This window comes from Macrobrachium nipponense, chromosome 13 (assembly GCF_015104395.2).
Source record: "Macrobrachium nipponense isolate FS-2020 chromosome 13, ASM1510439v2, whole genome shotgun sequence".
Lineage (NCBI taxonomy): Eukaryota > Metazoa > Arthropoda > Malacostraca > Decapoda > Palaemonidae > Macrobrachium > Macrobrachium nipponense.
This window is the reverse complement of record NC_087206.1, coordinates 92,418,907-92,441,819: the sequence shown is the minus strand read 5'-3', so window position 1 is coordinate 92,441,819 and position 22,913 is coordinate 92,418,907. Positions and strand designations below refer to the sequence as shown.

General features: G+C 36.6%; 2 protein-coding genes across 2 annotated transcripts in view; both read left to right on the top strand.

Moving 5' to 3' along the window:
• LOC135225212 (pentraxin fusion protein-like) overlaps positions 1-22,913 on the top strand; it is a 74,359-nt gene that overhangs the window by 16,052 nt on the left and 35,394 nt on the right. The gene's annotated exons all lie outside the window — the stretch shown is intronic.
• LOC135225213 (uncharacterized) lies at positions 3,013-14,127 on the top strand. The gene is made up of 5 exons (XM_064264524.1): positions 3,013-3,191; positions 3,965-4,048; positions 8,500-8,635; positions 10,900-11,061; positions 11,660-14,127. Exons 1-5 carry the CDS (start codon positions 3,065-3,067, stop codon positions 11,877-11,879), a joined length of 729 nt encoding a protein of 242 aa, XP_064120594.1. The 5' UTR covers positions 3,013-3,064; the 3' UTR covers positions 11,880-14,127.

The window sequence follows — 22,913 nt, the reverse complement described above, 5'->3', positions numbered from 1 at the left end:
ACATGGAACCATTAGCCAAAAAGGGTTCCTAGTAGGGACTTAGGTGAGACAACATCAACATTATTTAAATATTTTCTTGTTAAAAATAAATTGTCTTGCACAACAATTTCTGAAAGGTTCTTATCATTGTCCTAACGGAGAAACAAATTGCTTTCATCATATAAGGCTAATCTAAAGTAACGTCAAAAAGCGAGAAGTACACGGAATAAATACCTTTTACATGACTGAGTAGTTCACTTTGCTGGTGGGCTAAGATATCGACAAAGCCCTGAGGCTCGACGGCGACTGCCAGAACCACAAGAATCCCTGCCACTATACCGAGGTTGGTAGAGGATGTCATCTTCACCTAGCGATAGCCAGCGCAACAATGATGTTTGCATCTTGAAATCTCCTCACTTTATATAAGACTAACGCCGGCGACTGCGGCTGTTGTGTTCAGATGTGCGTGTGTGTTTACAGCTTTGTTAAACAGTGGTGATTTCCTGTTTCCCGAGCTCACCCTTAGTTCAACTGACAGGGCTTAGGCTACGGGGAAACTGGCTGTTTAATGTTATCAAAGTCACATTTGACAAGCGCTGAAACTTGATTACATGATGACGTCTGTGAACGAGATCTGTTTGAGGCTCATAACAAAGGACTTTTTATATTATAGCACAGGGTGGCTGCAGATCCTAAGCTTTGATATATCCCAGGCTACTATTTCAATATCAGGAAAACCAGTACATCTAGAGATGGAGCACAGCTGTGGTACACTTTCTTATAACATTAACTCTAGTTGCTGTAGAAGTATTATGCGAAAAACTAAGTCATAGAATTTGACGAAAATTGGAAGTTCTTGTGCACCGCTGTCTTGCCTTTGTAAAGGTGTCAACAAATATGAATTTTAAGAGCTTGTGTATGACCAGGAGGTAGTTGATGTTTCTCTGCCCGATGTAAGTAACATTTCAAAGTCTAAATTGCCCTTCAGCCTTTATGAGAATTAGCCTGTGCATATGCTTTTCAAAGACTTTTCCGAAACCGCTGACAAGAGAAAGGATCCAAATCTACTTGTTCTTTTATTAAAACAGGTTATTTCCTACGATAACTAATTTTGTACGCAATGTATATAGGGAAATAGTCAACCTTTTTCCCCGCACGGGGGTAGTGCCGCCAGTGCACCTCATGCGGTACACAGTAGGCATTACTTAAGGTTCTTTGCAGCGTCCCATCGGCCCCTAGCTGCAACCCCTATCGTTCCTTTTACTGTACCTCCTTTCATATTCTCTTTCTTCCATCTTACCTTCCACCCTCTCCTAACAATGGCTTCATAGTGCAACTGAGAGGTTTTCTCCTGGTACACCTATCAGTTTCCATTTCCGCTCTGAATGGCCTCGTAGGTCCCAGTGCTTGGCCTTTGGCCTAAATACCATATTCAATTCAGTTCAAGCCATCAAGCTGATTTCTTCTCTGGGATACATAGTGCATCCAATCTGGATGAGAATTCTTGGGGTAACTGAGCAGAGACCTAAGTGAAAAACAATGGCATTGTGGGGGTCCAAGAGATCTCGCGACAGGTACAGAGAAGTGACAGAGAACTGGAATATTAAATGGGGAACATTCCAGTAAGTGAACGAAGATTCTAGAAAGGTTAAATATTGGTCTTTCAAGGCTCTACCCTGCATTTCAGACTTATATTTGATCTTATGTTCAATTTATAAACTTAGTCTAATATTCTATTCTAAAGAATTTAGGGTAAGTTAGTTTAGACCTTGTTGGTCACTCAGTTTTTCCCGGACTCCTTTCATTGAGAGCATAGCTATGTCGTCTTTCCTCTGTTTAAGTGTACAGTTTTTTTTTATTGTCATGCTTTTTCTTTATTATTGTCTCTATCTATCAACCCTCAGCCTTATTAAGTGTACAGTTTTTTCTTATTCCTTCTTTAGTGTCATGATATCTTTTTTTATCTTATTAGTCTGTCTTTCAAATGTAAGAATGTAATGACTTGCATATCAATATTCGTGTGTACCAGTTCTTAATAAACGGTCATCTATGTACACACCACCAAGGTCGTACCGCCACATCTGCATAAGCCTCATATATATTCTTGTCACATATCCTTTGTCCATGTTTCACCAGTGAACTGGGATACAGAAACTAAAACATTGTCTATTTTCTCTAATAAAAGATAAAAAATATATATTTTTGCAACGTGTGCAGTATATAGTGTTTTTATGGAACTTTTTTCTTCATAGTGTACTGTTGATATTACTTCGAAATGAGAAAGAATACAATATTTTCTGGATCCATGAAATAATCGAATTATTTGTCCAGTTAAAGTAAGTCAATTTATTCAGCGTCCTTCCTCATCATCAATTCCGACCAATTTCTTTCAACTAAAAGAATAGCCAGACGACAAACAAAAATGAACAAAACTGTAACGACCCTATGAGCCAGGAATTCCCTCGGCCATGAACTCCTACTCCTAAATCTGGGATCAGATAAAGCAATGTCTGTTTTCACATTTCCAAGAACATGCACATGTCACGTGAGCTAAAGGACTTCGCAGAAGCGGTCGTCTGTTGCCAACCCTTTTTTTATTTGTCTGTTCAACAACAAACACAAGTTCGGCCTCTTAATGTCTATTTATCTACTGTCGTCTATCAGTGTTGCACCGTTGGAATACAATCATTTCAAGGACTGAAGGAAACAATCCGTCGTGAATATATGTATAACGCATATGCTACATTTATGCAATGGACACATTTACCAGTAGCAAAGAACCCAACTGATGTGAGAGAGAGCTCCCTTCGCTCTCCTAAACGAGAAAACATGTAATCAAGTTTCAGCGCTTGTCAAATGTGCCTTTGATAACATTAAACAGTCAGTTTCCCCGTAGCCTAAGCTCTGACAGTTGAACTAATGGTGAACTCGGGAAACAGGAAATCCCCACTGTTTACCAAAGCTGTAAACACACACGCACATCCGAACACAACAGACGCAGTGGCCGGCGTTAGTCTTATTAATATTAAGTGAGGAGATTTCAAGATGCAAACATCATTGTTGCGCTGGCTATCGCTGGGTGAAGATGACATCCTCTACCAACCTCGGTATAGTGGCAGGCATTCTTGTGGTTCTGGCAGTCGCCGTCGAGCCTCAGGGCTTTGTCGATATCTTAGCCCACCAGCAAAGTGAACTACTCAGTCATGTAAAAGGTATTTATTACGTGTACTTCTCGCCTTTTGACATTATCTTAGATTAGCCTTGTATGATGAAAGCAATTTGTTTCTCGGTTATGACAAAGATAAGAAGCTTTCAGAAACCATTGCGCAGGACAATTTAAATAATATTGATGTGGTCTCACCTAAATCCCTACTAGGACCCCTTTTGGCTAATGGCTCCATGTGCTCTATTGAGGAACAAATACTAAAAGGTTGTCCCTGGTATATCATCCACTCATCTATAAAGAGCAAGTGGACGACACTATTTCGTGTGTGTGTGTGTGAGTGTGTCCGTGTTTTTGCTTCTACCAAGAAAGGAATGAAACGCGGAGATACCCAGTTACTTTTACTGTACCCTAAGATATTGCCGATATGGCCCGATAATTCATGTTACTGCTCCTTCGTGCACTTTCTTCCTGTGTAATTTTTGGGATGTTTAATTAACATTAAACTCATATATATATATATATATATATATATATATATATATATATATATATATATATATATATATACATATATATATATATATATATATATATATATATATATATATATATATATATATATAGTGTGTGTATATGTATATGTACATACATATATATATACACTTTGACAATCCTTGAATAAATGTGAATGCCATCTGCATCTGACCAGTATGTCTTTATATGACTCTCCTTGAAGCTCGATCATTTTTCATGTTACTGGTCGTGGTTTTCTGCGCTTCAGGGGTAAAAATGTGGTTAAGAATATTCCTTCTGCTTCAGGAAACGAAGTGATACTGAACTCCATTAAGGACGGATGTCTAATGAATGAGCAACTGGCACTTCTTAACAGCAGACTTGAAGCAGGTATGTCCAATTTATAACGTTCTCAGTATATATATATATATATATATATATATATATATATATATATATATATATATATATATATGTGTGTGTGTGTGTGTGTTGTGTGTGTGTGTTTATATATATCATCATCATCATCATCATCATGGCTATCACTAGATTCGAGTATGATTGCTCTGGGATGTCGTTACTGATGGGTTCTTATGTGGCCGATGAGACCAATTCTCGAGCCACATACTCTGTCACAATTGGGGCATATGTTGTTTGGTGGGAGTGGAGGCTGTGGATGGACCTGACGAGCCCATGTTTCAGTGTTTTATTGTTTTTAAAAGCGACATTAGCACCAACATTCTTCAGAAGATGGGGGATATCTTTCATGTTACAATTATAAGGCAGTGCGAGCAAATTTTTTGTATTGTAAAGTTCTTTTCGGCTTTGATACATAGACTGTTTTGTTGCATCTAAATCACTGTTTAATACATTGTCAGGATATTTCAGTTTTTTAGCTGTATTCAGAATCTTATCTATTTCCTCATCTATATATTCTGGGCTACATACACGTAATGCTCTTAGAAACATAGATGTAAACACTGATTTTTTAACCTTGTTGATTGGTCCAGAATAGAAATGTACACAGAAAGAAATATTGGTTTTCTGTAAACACTATTTAAACTCAATACTATTTCTTCGTATGAGGACATCCAAAAAGGATAGGCATCCATCATTTTCCATTTCCATAGTAAATTCATTTGATGGTACTAATTGATTTTGCCTGACAAAAAAGTTATTTACATCTTCGTTCCCTGTATTTTTGTACATGTTAGTGAAAACAATCATGCTATTAACTGGGAAGGGGCAAAAAGGATTGTGTATTCTAATAACGTACTCGAAGGAATATAATTGAATCTAGCTTTATCAAAGAAAGTTACAACCATGATATGAACATCAGTCAAGGGATGTATAAACTTGATCCTTTAATATCAAAAGAAATTTATATATTGTTTAAATTCTAAGGTAGGAAGTAGAAATGTATGGAAATAGGACTACCATATTGTAAACACAGTAAGGGTGCAGCAATGTTAATAAGATTTCCAATCCCGCATCCCTGACACCTGTCAGGTGTGGACTTGTTATCTCCTCCAGTATGTTGTAAATTTTAGCCAAATGAGTTATAAGAGCCACTCCTACCTTGACACCCGCCTGTATCAGTCCCGCGTCAATGGCTTGGAAATAGAGTCGAAACCGGTCAGGACCTACACCCGTCTCTTATTTTTCACTTGTGGATATGTGAGATAAATGAATCACGTGTTTTAAAGATTTCTAATATATATATATATATATATTATATCATATACATATATATATATACATATATATATATAGAGTGTATAATAATACACGTAATATATGATATATATTTCTAGACTTGAGAAAGCACAACAATGAAATGGGGCTTAAGTGTTCTCTAGTACGTTTTGGACTTATTGCAATAAATAAATAAATATCTGACATCTCAAGAACTTTGTCAGTTTTGGCCTAAGAAGTCAGCGAAATAGGTCTCAGGTTAACTAGCTTTTTGAAATAATGCTTCTACCTTTTAACAACCTACCTGTTCTCAATGAAACATCAACTCACTTTCACAGACATCCATGCCCAAGATAAATTAAAAGTGTTTCATTTTATTCAGAACCAAATTCATACTTCCTGCTAATAGTCTTTTCCCATCAGACGAAATTATACTAATTAAGAGAGAAACAAACACCTTTACATACTCATGAGCTTAATTGCTTACTTTTTTTTTACACTGCGTGTAACTCTTTGAAGTTCAGGTGGTGCAAGAAAATCATCAAAATGGACAAAATGAAAGTTCAAGTATATGCAAAAGAGGTTATTGACTCCCATGGATATACAATAAGACATCTTTAAGACATCTTTAAGACATCTCACTAATAAAAGGAAGGTACTGAATGCAAGAAAGGCAGACACACCAAAGAATATGATTTCGAGTTGACTAATCCATACACATCAATCGTCAACAAATAGGGCGATACCTTCCTTTTGGATGGTTTTAGATGACAGACATTAATGTTCAACAGAGAAGTTCCAGTTTTCTATGTGAACTGTATTGACCGACATCTATGGGTACAGCTAAGTTCAAATTTGAGGCGACATGATACGTTTTATATCGTCTAGAATCTCAGACTCAACATAACGTTGCCAAGTAGTGTTAAACTATTTTTTTTTATTCTAATGTCATACATGTCGAAAAGTTTGGAAACTCACATCTAGCACTCTTTTCCTTAGCTCAAAGAACGGTGTGATAAGGTTAGCAGTGCCGTCAATGACTGTGCGCTTAGTATGATCCTCCGGTTGGTCAACGTATACCTCTGTAGCATTATAGCAGTAGACCTAATAAGCTCAATAGGCATAACATTTTCAAAATAGGAATATTAAATTACAACAAAATTTCTTTGAATCCTGAAGATTTAGGCTGTGCTCAAGCTGCCTTTATGATGCAAAGTTATTTATAGGCCTATAAAAATAATCCAAGCCTTAGGAAAGGTAATCTTTGTCACTTAAAAATTTATTTGTAGAGATTACCTGTTCTTGGAGGAATAAAAGATGATGGTGATTTTAATTATATGGAGAAGGTGCTATTAATCGAAATATCTATTAGCATTAATGTCAAGGCCAAAGGAACACTTGTTTTTTAACTGGCTTAAAATATTATTTTCTTAAAAGTTCTTCTGCTCGCTTTTGATGTATAATTTGTTTATTCATAAGGTAACATGAGGTGCAAGAATGTGTAGATAACTTCATATGCTTTCTGGCCAGAAATTGTAAGTATAGAGATGTGAATGCTAAGTGTAATGTATTTATAGTAAGTAAAGAAATCTAACACACCTAGGCCTAGGAAAAATATCTTGGCCTTAGCAATAGGATAATCGCATAGGCGAATATTTGCTAGTTATCCACGCCACACCGATGTATTCTTGCTTAATGGTTGGGTCACACACGCTCCGCTCACCCGTTGACAAACGTGGATGCATTGTACTTTTTTATTTATTTATATATTTCAGTGTTGATGCGTAAAAACAATCAAATAGGACTCTTCAAAAGTTTATGGTTGCATTGGAAACCATGTCAATGTTTTAACAATTTTGTTTTTAATTTAACATTTCAACTGTGGTTTGATGATTTTTTTTTTTTTTTTTTTTTTTTTTTTTATTTTTTTTTTTTTTTTTTTTTTTTGTCAAATTCATCACTGATGAGGGAATGAGTTTTGAAAATGTTTCGTAACTGTTTTCCTGAAATTTGGCTACACGTGATATTTTCTTTCAGTTGTGAAATATATTACAGATTTTACCCATGAAACATATGGCCTTATTGTATGCAATAATCGTGTGTTTGCAGTAAATGATTGATAGTTATGGAGCATGTTAGGTTGCCAGTTACTGAATTTTGAACGAAATCCTATGCAGTTCTGAGCATAACTGTACCATAGATGCTGGTGTCAGAACTGAAGCTGACCGGTAACTTCCAAAACATTTCTATATTGATACAGACAGTTTCTAAAGGGGAACTTGTAACCCAGAATGAGACCTGTTCAGTGCTTTGAGCATGAGTTAATTGACTCTACAGCTGAAGTATATGGTATCATTTGTCAAAGTGAAGGCCTCCTTCAATTAGGATTCTGAGTGTGATCCAGATAGATTGCTGGGAAAGGGGTCAGATCATCACTGGAGACGAGACTGGAGTGGTATCATTAAAACTGTGGCAGTCGAATCAAGCAAACAAGAAGAGCCACAGAGGACTCTCGTGCCACTGTAGTGCTGTTGCTTAGGTCAGCACCATTATGCTACCTCGCAGTGCATTTGGCAATTGCTTAACTTACCAACTATGGCTTTGAATTGCTGTCTCATGCCCATGACTTCTCCTAACAGGGGCACTGTCTGCCGTCTTCCTGTTCCCTGTTCTCAGATGATCCAGTGAGGTCAACTTTAGGATCAAAGCATCTAAGCCATAAAAGAATATTTGGAAACCCCAGATGCAACCTTCCCTTGTGATGGCATAACAAAACTTGAATGACGGTAGAAGTGCTGAGAAATAATTTGTAAGAAGTATTTCCGGTTACGTTCTGTGGATGAAACCTAGAATCTTTTAATAACTTTTATAGAAATAATAGCTGTTTCGATGACTTTCTTGAAGAAAGATTACCTCAGAAGATACAATGTCATCAGTCCAAGGTTTTGCTGTCCTTAGATTATGAAAAATGTCAGTATGGTATTAATGTAAGAAATCAGTCCTCTAATTGAAGGATTTTCCACTTTTCTTTCAGAAATATGGATAGCAAAAACTAAACAGGATATAATAGATGGAGTAAGAAAAATTGCCACTCTATAATGATAAATTGAATATTGTGCAAATTATCCTCTTAGTTTTTCTATTAGGATGTGGGTGCTTGGGGCGAGGATCAGCAAGTCAGATCCCTTATGGCAACCTCCCAGCGAACTTCGGTATGCCAAGTCCAGAAATGCTTCATGACATGGCTCCTGGTAAAAACACATTTGGCAGCAGCGTTGCTGAGTAAGTAATTCCAACCGTACATTTACCTGTTTTGTCTTCATGTGATTGTATGAATAATTGTCGGAAAAACTGGTGTTGTTTCTCTCTCAATGGAGCGTTGGAAATAAAAGAGGAGGATGAAATTTCTCCTCATTGTTCGTATCATACTATAATGGGCGTAATGTCTGTCTGTCTGTCTGTCATTCAATCACGGCCAAACGGCTGGTCAGATGGGCATGAAATTTGGCAGGGTTATGGTGGGGACTCCTAATATGGTTTGTAACGGGGTTTCATCCAACCTAACCCCCTCCTTCATAGGGGGTGGGAATGAGAAGGGATTCCCTGAAACGGAGCTGTTTCTGGCCGTGAAACGAGGCTGGTTATTCCCGTAGACTTAGTTACTTTACGAATGTTCATACATAATTACTGTACAACTTCCCTGGAGAAAGTCGCGAATATTTGGCTCGGACACAATAGAAGATGAAAATTATCATCAATATCCGCAAGATTTTTTGAATAACTTAAATCCATCGGGACTGCCAGTGCACAAAATAACGTTGAAGAAGTACTGCCCGGTAATGTTGCTTCGGAATTTCGATCCTGCCAATAGACATTGCAACGGAAAGAGGTACACCGTTATGGAGCTATACTCCCACGTCATCGAAGCAGTGATAGCAATGGGACCTCACACCGGCAAACATCTGTTCATCCCCCGGATTCCTCTGATGCCTTCGGACAACCAATTTCCGTTCCAGTTACGGTGCAGGCAGTTTCCCATCAACCTGGCCTTCTCATTCACTGCAAACAAGTCAAGGGCCAGACTTTGGATCGTGTTGGTGTGTTTCTGCCGTCACACATGTTCACGTATGGCCAACTGTATGTGGCGATGAGCAGAGCAACTGACTCTGCCAACTTGAAATTAAGTTGTGAACAAACTGATAATATTGTGTACAAAGAGGTTCTGTAGTAGGTATGTATAAAAATCGCCCTTATTTTAATATTGCTGAACAAATAGTACCTATAAATTTTTCACTTCTGCACTCGTATTTTATCACCCATCATAGATGGGTAAGTTTGCTAGTATATATAATGCAACTTTGGTCTTGGTAGATAACGAAAGCAGCATTTCATGAAACAGAAATAAGAACGTATCATGTACACTAAAATCACACAAAACACATTTAAATGACATTCAAAGAACTCCAAATCAAGGAATTTAATCAGAATTTTAAGTAAGCTTTGCAAAAGACAAAAAAGACAAAAATCTTCGTGAAATGAAAATCGTTTATTCAGCCGTGGAAAATAATTTGCATCCGCTGATTGCTATTGAAAATGGATGTCAAGAACTGTTTTTAATGAGAGTAAAGCACCACGTATGTTTATGCTTGTCTTAGTTCTCTGTAGTCTGAAAGACCAGGTGAGGATAATTACTCACTTAAGTGTTAGGTTACGGAAACTCTGCCAAAGAATTCCCGAAAGATGACTAGAGGAAAAGAGGGCGAAGTGAATAGTGGGAACTCAGGCAAACTCCGATAAAATTCGACCTGGTTATCTATCGCTTGCCGAAAAGCCTTTATGAATATTCATGAGAGTTGAAGCACTTCTTTATTAACAGCCTTTAATTTACTGTCATTTCGTCGCTTTGAAGACCACAAAAAACTGGGTCCTTAATACGCGAAGATATAAAATACAACAAGCCTAAACAGATTACAGAACTGATGCTGTATAAACTATTCCTGAAAAACAAGAATATCCTCATTCTCAGCATATTTATATCTAAGGTCTAGTTGCTATTTTGATGCCTTCTTTAGTTTTGACCTGAAAAAAGCCAGGAGGGAATACAGTTATTGAAATGGTGTAGTTCTATTCAGTGGCGGAACTAGGTCATTATGGGGCTGAGTGCAGATTATTTGAGTGGGCCTCTATCATGAAAAGCAAAATTAAATGCCATTTAACGACGATACTATAGTATAGATAAGAATAAACTCTACTACTACTATGATTATCATTATAATTTATATTTTCATTATTTCTATGTTACCTAAACATATTTACAAATGTATTACCAAATCAATCTACTTAGACATGATGCGGCCAGATGGGCCCCCAATCACAGTAGGCCCTGATGCATTTGCACCCCCTGCACCACCAGGGTTCTGCCACTGGCTCTATTCACTTCCCTACTTCAGTGAAAACATGAGCACAGACTAAACGCAAAAGAAGGAAAATGTCTTAGAATGGTAGTCGGTACTCGAACCTTTCGTTAAATCTTGTTTATTTCACAGAGAAGAACGTCCGCAGAAGGCGATCGATGGCAATGACAACTCGTATTTCCATTCCACACACGAAAAGCGTCCCTGGTGGGTGATCGATTTGGGATCAGAACGAGTCATTTACCATATCATGATTCTGACTCGCCAAGATTGCTGTTCAGAAAGGTTACATGAACCTCGAGGTAAGCATGCTGGCTAATATCAACCTTTTTTTTTTTTTTTCCTTCTTCTTCTTTGCTTTTTTTTTATTAAGAGGTATCTCCTACCTCTTTGCTTCCTCTCAACACCATATTCTTTGGAAACTTGAATCTCAAGTTAATGGCCCCTGTGGGCTTGTTCCATATGAATAAGGTTCATCTTCTGATAATAATAATAATAATAATAATAATAATAATAATAATAATAATAATAATAATAATAATAATAATAAAAAATAATAATTTAATAATAAAGAGAGACAGGTAGGTTGACATTACAGCAAAAAAAAAAGGCTGGCGTGGTCGGCAGATTCTTTTGCTACATTATCATCCTAAGATGATACTTTGTACTTGGCTCACATAATTTACACATATATATCTAGCAATGTAAAAGTGGCAGAAAATATATTATTATCAAATCTTATGGACTGATTGTGCATTTTATAACAGAACTTTAATAAATGTCAAGGACATTCTATTTATCACAAGGTGCGTCAAAAAAATATCAATGTAAGATCACTTTTGAGTGTCAGAATGCTTTGATGGTGGCCTTCAAAAGTAAAAGGCGTTTGTCTCCTCCAGATTCGCCTGGGAAACAACTTGGAGATGAATGGCGACTTCTCCTCTTCTGATCTTCTGTACTTCTACAGAGGACCCTACAGGAAGGAAGACGGATTCCTCATGTATACCTTTGCCCAGGGTGTAAAGGGAAGATACCTGAGTCTACAGATTGTTGCAGAGGAAGCAGAATTTTTACAGCTTAGCACCGTCAAAGTTATCGGTTTAAGGAACTAAGTAACTATCGTACTGGCCAAAATGCTTTTATAGGTATTGTTAAATTTTTAAAGCCTTTGAAGCCGATTACAAAAATGATAGGGTTATCATGAGATAAAAATAGCACCACAGAATTAAGTAATTGGGACTTTATACTCATAGCGAATCCAGCAACAACTCTGTTTGCAGATCAGATGTAAAATCTAAATATTATGATTCTAATTTTGATATAAGAAAAAAACTTTGGGTTCTTTGATACCATTAAGTAGCTCATGCCTGTATGATGAAGGGGAAATCACTATCAAGGAAATATTACATAGGCGTAAGGTACATACTTATAAAACATCTGCATTAGTGTGATTTATTTTTGCAGACATCATGAAATTAATTTTTGCATATAAAAATAAAAGAAAGAATGAATATTGATAAGGGTATCCTTCCTGGAAGAAAGTAGTCGTTGATTTGGTTTGCTTGTTTGTTAAAAACACTTGCGTTGGTTTCTGGCTACAACTAAAACAAAACAAAGTGGACTTTATGACTGGGCTACAACCAAGTAGATTTTAGGAGAGAAATTGTCAACTGGTTTAGGGCCCTTTTGTGTGTGTCCTTTGCCTTGCCTCGACCGAGTTTTGTGGTATTTTGTTCTTAATGTGATTATCCGCTTAGATTACGGATTCAACCAATTGAAATATGATACAAAGCTTCCTGTATTATGTATTCTATAACTCAATACATTCATAACGCTGCAAATCAAACATTATTTAACATTATGGACTTTTTTTATACTGGATGTAGTTGCCTTAGGTGACAGAAATGCTAACACGGTAAAAGTGTAACCAATCAGAGATGGTGTAAGCACACGATATATATATATATATATATATATATATATATATATATATATATATATATATATATATATATATATACAATCATATTATTATATGTTGCTACTTTCAAAACACATATTTCTTCTCCTAGACTGTATGAAATGTTATATATAGTGTTTTGCAACATTTTTCAGATTCCTTAGCTAGCTTAGAGTTATAGGATGTCTTAAATGTATGTTCAGAGTTCATATAACATAATGCAAAAGAATATATAACGTAGAATGTAAAGAAAGAGAGAGGCTAACTCGGTCCGTTCGAAGCTCGAATTGTTTCCACAAACTTTTCATCACCACGAGATTGGAGGAACTCGAGTCTCCGTTCTGCCATCATAACATGTCAATTTAATTATCGCTTGACTTCTGTCTCGATTGGGTATGTGTCTTTGTTGAGCAAGAACGTGCATGACTGTATACTGGTTTCATGCGCGTACGTCTTTGCCAAAACCACGCGCAAATTTCACGATTTTTCTGTAAAGTTTCGTCATATTAGAAGTTTCTAGAAGGATTGCATCATCTTTGGCATGCGCAAAACGTTTTGCGTGATTTTCACTGTCCAGTTTCCGTAAGGAAGAGGCATTCATTCAGACTTAAATCCTCATAGCGTTCAGACATATCTCTCCTCTCTCTCTCTCTCTCTCTCTCTCTCTCTCTCGCACGCCACATTTGAGTTCATATCAACGTAACATAAAGATTTATACTTAGACATTGGTCACTCGTAAATTTTAGATTTCGGATTTCTTAGAGTTATTTAGTATTACTTAGTGCTTTTTGTGGAATCTGACAAACATTGTACAAGTGTGTAATGGTGCCTTTTTATTTTCGAAATATGGTGAATTGTATGGTGAAATTGTGAAACAAGCTGCAGCAGAAAGAAATTGGTACCAAGGTAAAGAGTGATGTATTTTTATTAGTTGCAACTAATAGTAACAGTGGTTTGGTAAAAATCTAAACTAATAGTTACAATGGTTTAGAGAACTAATAGTTACGATGGTTTAGAGAACTAATAGTTACAATGGTTTAGAGAACTAATAGTCACAAAGGTTTTAGTGAAACGATTTCAATTTTTACACAATGCAAATTTTTATGTTTTGTGTTTGTTTCATTTGAAGTGATTTTTTTGTGTGCATTTATCCATTTTCTTATTGAAGTGTGTGTTTTTATTCTATATTCTGTGTGATTAATACTTTCTACAATTTTGGTATTTTCCAAATTTTTCTGTTTTCATTTGCATTCACAATTTGATTAACTTAGTTGTTTTCATTAATTAATCGTTCTACATTTAATTGAATTTAACACTTGTGAATTAATTTGCATTTACCTAGAATTCTTTTCAAGTTTTATTGTTGTTTAGCACTTGTGAATTAATTTCCAAATTTTAATTATTGCCTAACACTTTTGAATTTTGATTGACTCAATTTTCTTGAATTTTGTGATAAATTAATTTTTATTTAATTTTACTTGATTAAGAATTAATTAAACTTTACTTTGTTTTCAAGGAACAGTAATTTTCCCTGATATTGTGAATTTCACTTATAATTTTGAGTTTAATAATAAATTTTTGCATTTGAAATTTTTATAAGTGTTTTCTTTCACCAGTATTTGTCGGATTATATTTATGTTAGGTAGAAACATAGAGTGGTAATTGAGCTATTTTCCTTCAATTTACTTGAAGTGAGTTAGAACCAGGGAAGTACTTAGTCTTCTGAAATCAGGGAAATACTTAGACTATTAAAGTTGTTGATGGAGTGATGCCCTTTGATTAATTTAATTACTTACAAGATTACCTCACACCTGTTTTAATGAACTTAGTCTGATTTTCTACAATACTGGTAAGATGTTTAAGGGATCACTGTTGCCTTTAGAGTATTCAGTCGTTTAGTACCTGTGATGAAGGTTCAGGTGTCTGGCTGTTGTGAGGTTAGTGTAGTAACCAGATACTTGGCACTTCGTCACAATATTATATATATATATATAGATATATATATATAGTATATATATATATATAGTATATAAAGGGATGTATGCATGTGTGTTTATGAATTTTGTTGTGTGTGTATGTTTCAGCATAACTCTGAAATGCATAGAGCAATTTCAACCAAACTTGGTATACTAATGACACAGACACACACACACACACACACACACACACACATATATATATATATATATATATATATATATATTATATATATTAACTCTGAAACGCATTGAGCAATTTCAACCTAACTTGGTATACATATGACTTACCATTTGGAGAGAATACTGGAAATGTAAAAATTTAAAAAAAAAGAGTGTCCAATCCATAGTTTTCAAGTTTCCTGAGATGAGTAGTGACGCTCCCGATGCCCTCTAAGTCCAACTTCAGCCCTGATAGGAAGGGGGTTGGGAAGGGAGTGATATGTAAAAATAACCAAAAACAACAGATTTTATTATCTAATCAATGAGATTAATAGTGACACTCCTGATGCCATTCAAGTCCAAGTTCACACCAATAGGAAGGGGGGGTGAGAAGGGATGGGAAGGGGGCGACATGTAAAAATAACCAAAACGACAGATATTAATGTGTAATCCATAGTTTTCAAGGTTGCTGAGATGAACAGTGACACTCAAGATGCTCTTTAGGTCCAGTTCAACCCTGATAGGAAGGGCAGGGTGTGAGAAGGGGTGAAAATTAAAATGTAAAAAATGACAGATATTAGTGTTTAATCCACAGATTTTGGGGTTGCTGGGATGAGTAGACACTCCTAATGCCCTTTAAGTCCAAGTTCAGCCCTGATAGGAATGGGGGGGCGGGGGTGAGGGTGAGAAGTAGGTGAAATATGAGATATCAGAAATTCTGGAAAATGTAACTAAAGCAACTATCTTAACAGGAAAGTGAGAGGAGAGAGAAGTGTGAGAGAGAGAGAGAGAGTAGAGGGCGTGAGAGAGAGAGAGAGTCAGTTTCCTGGGCAGCACCAGGTTTGTCAGCTAGTATATATATAGTATATATATATATATATATATAAATATATATATATAGTATACATACATACAGTATAGGACATAGACATGAACTATATAGGATTTATATATAATATAGGATATATATATATATCTATATAATATTATCATGATAGACATGTTACACAATATATCATATATATGTATATATAATATATATATATATATATATATATATATATATATCATATATATGATATATATATATATATATGATATATATATATATATATATATATATGTGAGAGTAATTGTGATACACACATGTAAGTACAATAATATTATGCCGATAGCTATTTATGGACGTACGTCCGAGCACAAATGGAATTTCAATACATATGGTATCAGTTAAGATTACGTCCTTAAATTTCTGAATCTCTCATTTTCCTTTCGTTCATCGGTTCAATAATGATGTTTTGGTGTTTGAGGAAGAGGAAAGTCCCGGAAAAGTTGGTTAGGCTGGTCGAGATGATATATCAGAGAACGAGAACAGCAGTTGGGGAAACATAAAACTTTTGAAGTTGGTGTTGGATTACACCAGGAATCAGCATAACACTCATTTTTCTTTGTGCAGGTCATGGATGCGTTGAGTGAAGAGATCAGGAATAAAGGGCTGTAGGAGTTGTTGTACCCTGATGATCAAGTGATTACTGATGAAGATGAAGAGGACCTTCAGAGAAGGGTTGGAGAGTGGCAGGAGTCTTTAGAGAGGAGTAGCTTAAAGGTGAATGTGAATAAAACAGAGGTTTTGGTGAGCAGGAGGGAAAATAGAGAACGAGCAGCAATACAAGAAAGAAGAGACTCGATTATAAAACAGGCAGAAAAGTTTAAATACTTATATTTTACTTTAAGACAAGAGGGAGGATATGAGGCTGAAGTTGACAGTAGGATAAAAGCAGCGTGGGAGAAGTGGAAAGATGTAGCTGGGGTAGTACGTGATAAGAAAATGCCAATCAAGTTAAAAATCAAGATCTATAGTACATTGATAAGACCAGCATTAATGTATGGATCGGAAACATGGGCTCTAATGAAAAAAGAAGTAAAGCTTGAGAGAACAGAGATGAGAATGCTGAGGTGGATTATGAGAATATTTGCTGCTTGTGAGATTGGAAAATGATGAAATAAGAAGAAGAACAGGCTTAGTAAAGATAACAGAGATGATAAGAGTGTCACGACTGAGATGGTATGGGCATGTGCTGGGGATGGATGACTAGGAGGGAGTAAAGAGGACTTGGGAAGAACCTGTTAGCGGAAGAAGATCGAGATGAGGACTGAGAATTAGTTGGCGAGATAAAGTGAAGGAAGATATGGAGAGAAGAGATCTGGTGGAGAAGGAGCATCAGGCAACCGACCCCTTAATGTAGGGATAACGGTTGGAAAGAGGAAGAAGAATAAGAATGACTTTTTAATTTACCAACCTTTTATTATTTCATATACTGATATCTTCATAAACTATTCATGTATATGTTAAGTATGAAAGAAGAATGACCACCATAAGATACCTCCCGAAAATTGGTCCTCATTCCACCATTCAGCTAGATCGTTTACAAAGACGCTTTTCCAAAAACCTATGTTTTCAGCCAACGAAAAAGGGTTATAAAAACGATGTGCATTGAAGGGCTTATATTAGTGTAGGTCTAAGGACGAAGATGGACGGTGTGCTTTCGTGAAATAAAGAAAGGAACCCTGGCAAGGACAAGGAGTTTCAAGGTAGTAGATAAAAGTTGGAATCTTAAGAATGTCACGTCAAGGAATATTTTGGTTACGGAATTCAGGATTTTGTCGCTTTCCTGAGGAATTTCGAAGATTGTGAAGTCCTTCGAAGCTGGAACACCATTATATACTTTTCAAAAATTGACGTTGCAAATTTCTGTGAAAATTCTGAGCCTCTTGGACGTGCCTGTGACTCTAGGTCCATATCAGAGCTTTATCCTAATTGTATTATGATGGTGATGAAGGTGGTGAGAAGGGGGTAAGAGGCCTGGTGTGGAAATTAGGGTTCTTGAAACCAAATTAGACGATCTCTGACAGTCCTTTTCGATCTTGGGTTAACGCGGCAAAAAGCCAGCTATCTAGAATATTTTTCTCTCTCTAAATCCCTCAATGGAAAAGTATGATAAGTGCAGTTTAAAATAATAATTTATCATGTAAGTGATGGAACTCTGATAACAAGACTTGGGATGATACGGATCTTAAATGTCATAATCAGTATCTAAACAACCCATAACAATCAGGTTTTATAGTATATATAATGTTTCTCTCCTTAGGTGACACTGGTAATCAACGGTCAAGTACTTGTCGAATCATTACCGCCAATTCGTAATTTAATTCTTCTGTTGCTCCATTATTTTGACAATTACTTAAGCAATCATCGCGAATTTTTATGGGAACAACTGTGAGTACAGGTAAATTGCCTGGTGGACGAAGGCTTTTAGGTGAGATTAGGTTAGGTTAGTGAGACGCAACTTTCATTTCTCAAAATCATTTAAAGATATGGTCAGTAATCTAGGCTCGGGACAGTTTTTAACTGATTGGTTAGAGATTTTTTAAATGATACTCTGACGTTTTTCACACCTTGTCATCAAAAGCACAAAAGGACGCTTTTAATATATGGAATTTTGCACCGATTTCGCGGTGGGTAGGGTCCATGGACTCTTAGGTGGTAGGTATTGGAAATTTAGACGAGGGGACGCGCGCAACCTCACGTTCAAAACAGGCTTTGTTCCATTCGTAGATCTCCTTATCTTTTATCAGAAATTGAGGGAAAGCTTCTCAATTGGTCTTTCAAAAGCCTGTTAACAAAGTTGACTGCTCGAAGCCTCTGCCACGCCCACCTGCTCTTTCATTAGTTGTGGATTGAGAATAATCCGGGATTCCACAGATTCCAACCAGCAGTTAGGTTAGGATTTATTTAGTGGCTCTCTCTCTCTCTCTCTCTCTCTCTCTCTCTCTCTCTCTCTCTCTCTCTCTCTCTCAATTAAACCTCCGAGATTTTCAAAGGACTTTACTGGCTGTCAAATTTGAAACTTTTTTGGGGAAAATCTTTGTTGGTTTTGTATGATTTTGTTTCAATTTATTCTCCCATATATCCTATGAATAAAAATCTGACGTTAAAAAACCTAAGTCCACACGCCAACAAAGTCAGCCGTCCTTTGTAAAATTGTAGTTATGTAGTGACTTCACAAGTAACCAACAGTTCTTGGTTTCTGGTCCGGCCGAGTGAGTAGGTGAGTTAGTAACCTATCATTCTGGAGACGAAGTGGACTTTAGTTACAAGTGTTAATGAATGATTGGTTCTGGGTAGCAAAGGTATGCGGTTTTTATATGTGTATTTCAATATTGTCAATATTGCTGTTCGAGTGTTCCAATACTGAAAATAGCTTGAAATAACTCTTTATCTTTGGCGTGGTATAGGTAAAAGAAATTTATTTTCTTCAATTATTCAATTAGATAGTGACCCCGTAGGATTTTAAACTGGTATGTATCCAACTTGCAGCGTGTTTAATGCAAGCCAGTTGGGGATGAACGTAAAAACATAAACAAAAGACTGTAAATACCATAAAAGATAATGACCCCAGAAAAATATAAGCCCTTCCTAACGTTCCCCGAACTTTGCTGTGGGTCACTATCTAGGAAAGATAAAAAAGAAAAATACAGGCTTTAATATTGTTGTTCGAAGCCGTTTCCCCAAAAAAATTGCCATAGATTGAGACGAAGGACTGATCGAAAGGATTGTATGCTTTGTGCGTTGACGGTATGTAAGTAAATTACGTGTTTTAAGTATGATTATATTAATTTGCAATCTACGCAGACCTGCAGGGCTTCTTACTACCTTAAAACGTGGGAAAATGAGAACATCTTTGCTTAGTTGCCATTACGAGCAAGTTTGGTTTGAAGTAACGACAATGTTTCTTTGCAAAAATGTGTTGTAATTTTTTTCATTAACTCCAAAACTCCAGTGTATTCTGTGACACGGTACTTATAACTTTTAGCAAGCATGTTATTAGATTGATAGTAATCGCTTACAGGGAATATACTGTAACTTAAATACAAGTGGAATTTTAAACTAAACTACAACTACTACCTATAATTGTGGTTCCGTCCAGGTGATGATTGATTACACCTTTACATTCAGCGTTTGGCTATCGAAGGCAAATTGAATAAGTAATCTTCCGTATGGGACGAAGCGATTAATTCGATTGAATGTTGTATCTTTGCTAAGATCTAAAGTTCCTGTGGTAACTGATGTTAAGCGAGAATGCTATAGATTTTTTAGCAGTCGAAAAGGACATCAACATGACTGTCGGTGCTATCTAAGCTTTTATATATAGGCTTTGGCAACGCGCACACAGGTATAATTTGCGATTGTTGTTGCAATTAAACGTTTAGTAATTTTCCCATGGATGGTTAACAAGGAAGGTCAGTTGCTTATTTTGATAATAAACATTTAAATTGTTTAAAGTATCTTTATAGTGTTGTGCCCTTTTTAAGGTAGTGTTCAAGTTATGTTCACTTACCTGCTCTTTCTTCTTAATGATTAGTTCTGCAGTCTGGTTCTATGTTTAACTTTATGCTTCTTCTTAATGTTAGTTCTGGATTAGTAATCTTAGTCGGCTTAGTCTCTCAGGAGAAGTTTGAATGAGGCGAACGGCAGAGTTTCTTTCTTTACTGTGGTAAAGAGTACACGTTACAACTACAAAGCTTATAAATCTATTTTGGACCCTGGCAATATTTCTACTTCTTTTCTGCACGACGGCTGCCAGTCCCTCTGGCTTCTTCTGTCGTTCTCAAAATCAGCCATCCTCGGTTCGAATTCGGCACCACCATCTCTAGGCGGTGTAGGTTCGGGTTCTCCGCCCAACTGGATTCTTGATTCGTGGAATGGTCTTTCCTTATCTTGTCCCCATCCCCTTTTAGGTGAGGTTAACATGTTAATTCCTCTTTTTCCAGGCGGAGTTAATAATTTATCATGTTAATACCTCCTCCTGGAGGTGGAGCTGCATTCTCGATAGAAGCTGAGTAAGTCTGGTGTGAGGTCACAGGTCAAAGATTTTATGACGATCTCAAGATTTTAATTGCGATGGTGTTATGGTTCATCTTCCTGTAACTAAGGTTTTGTTGATCAAATTCTGGCTCACACACCAAAGCTCAATTCTCTCTCTCTCTCTTCCTCTTTCTCGTTATCTCCACTGTACATACCCTGATTACTCTCTCTCTCTCTCTCACGAATTACTGTAATTATGGCGACAGGATTTGTTGTAAATACTTTGTAGGGTGAAATACTTGTTGTTTATGGCTGAAATAGATGTCTTGAACAGGTACACGAGCCAGCGTTGTTAAATATGAGTGGTTTTCACTGTATCAGTCAAAAATCTTATCACATATCGTGATAAAATCCAGCTGGAACTGTAGCCTAAGCAGACTACTTGTAAGGACTTTTAAAGGTGGGATTCAGTGGACTTTATACATTTGTTGAAAAGACGTGGGATGTAATATAGTTTCTGTAATCGTTTATGCATAGTTAGCCAGACATTCCAGTTATTTTGAGGTTCGATACGGAAGTTGAAGCTCGAAAGACGTGTGTCCCACCAATACCAAAGACTGTAAACTTAATAGCAGTACATTTTTAATAGTGAAAATATTAGGCATACCTATTGGGAAGTTCACGGGTCATTGTTGACTCAACCGCTTTGAAAGCATTCTAGCATTATTGGAATGCGTTGAGGGAATTCCTTTGTTCTCATTGCGTTTTAAAAAAAAAGTTCTAACAATGTTAATGTAAGTTAACGATAGAATCTCCGAGAAGTCGTAAATAGTACAGTTTGTTAGTGTCTTGCACTTACTCCCATTCCTTATAGGACGCTGATTTTTTGCTAATTTACTTTTGTTTGTTGATGTACCTCGGGTATATTCACACTGACAGTCGGTAATTGTTGTTTTGTTTGATGTGCCTTGTGGAGCATTTCCTGTTATTAACTGTAGGCCACCTTATCCGTCAAGCGCTTCAGTGGCGCGATCGGTATAGTCTTGACCTGCCACCTCGGTGGCTGAGAGTTCGATTCTCTGGCATTCCATTGAGGTGTTAGAGATTTCTGGTGATAGAAGTTCACTCTCTACGTGGTTCGGAAGTCACGTAAACCGTTGGTCCCGTTGCTGAATAACCACTGGTCCCATGCAAAGTAAAAACACCATACAAACAAACAAACAAACCTTATCTGTCACCATACCGCTGACTTTATTTCTCCCAAACTCTCGTATATATGTAATGATTACATATTTATTAGAATGTATAACAGAATCACGAAAGTTAGGAACGTGATAAATCCATAAATAAAGATAAATGCCACGAAGGAAAAATAAACGAAGGAGTCTACGAGATCTTTCGGCTGAAAGCCCTTTTTGTACTGAAGCAGCTACTGAGTAGCTGCTTCAGTAAAGGGCTTTTCAGCCGAAAGATCTCGCAGACTCCTTCGTTTATTTTCCTTCGTGGCATTTATCTTTATTTATTAGAATGTATTGGGTCATTCTATGTGTAGCAACATGTGTTAATGTGATGACTCCTGTATTCTAGTAAGATCTTGCAGCATTTCTAAATAAGTTAGTGGATAGCTGACATAGCCTTGACGTTGCTTTGTATCACATCTTCGCTTGAATACACCTAGATCATCAGTTTAAAAAGGTAACGCCAACCGATGCTCCATTGGCAAAATACATGTTGACGTTCTCATGATAGTCTGTGCCTACGTCACAGACCTAGATCCGTATACTCATGTGTTTGTGTAACATTGTGCAATATGTCACTCAACGAATGTTCTCGCAACAGGATTGTATATCAGACTTCTATCACACCTCTTCGCTGGAAGAGCTATTCAAATCTTCCTATAGAATATCCTTGTGATGTAAACTTGTTAAATATAACTTGTTATTTCACTATGTGTTTTACCGACTTCAAACCTACCTCCAAGAAACAACGATAGATGGGGACTTAGAAGAAATATCATCACAGACATGATACTTGTCTAAGATGTGATGTATACAAACCGAGACTTGCGAATATTATCGCAGGTCAGAAAATACACCCTTATATATAGACACTCGAAGAATCATAAGGTGTCCTGCATAACGATGGTCTAATCTACGCCATCTCACACTCGGAAAACGAGAAG

Bases quoted from the DNA above. Each gene is read 5' to 3' on its own strand.
- LOC135225213 (XM_064264524.1), top strand. From the start codon at position 3,065: ATGACATCCTCTACCAACCTCGGTATAGTGGCAGGCATTCTTGTGGTT. The intron at 4,049-8,499 runs GTATGTCCAATT...TTTTTCTATTAG, and splicing joins TAACAGCAGACTTGAAGCAG to GATGTGGGTGCTTGGGGCGA. The intron at 11,062-11,659 runs ACCTCGAGGTAA...AGGCGTTTGTCT, and splicing joins TGTTCAGAAAGGTTACATGA to CCTCCAGATTCGCCTGGGAA.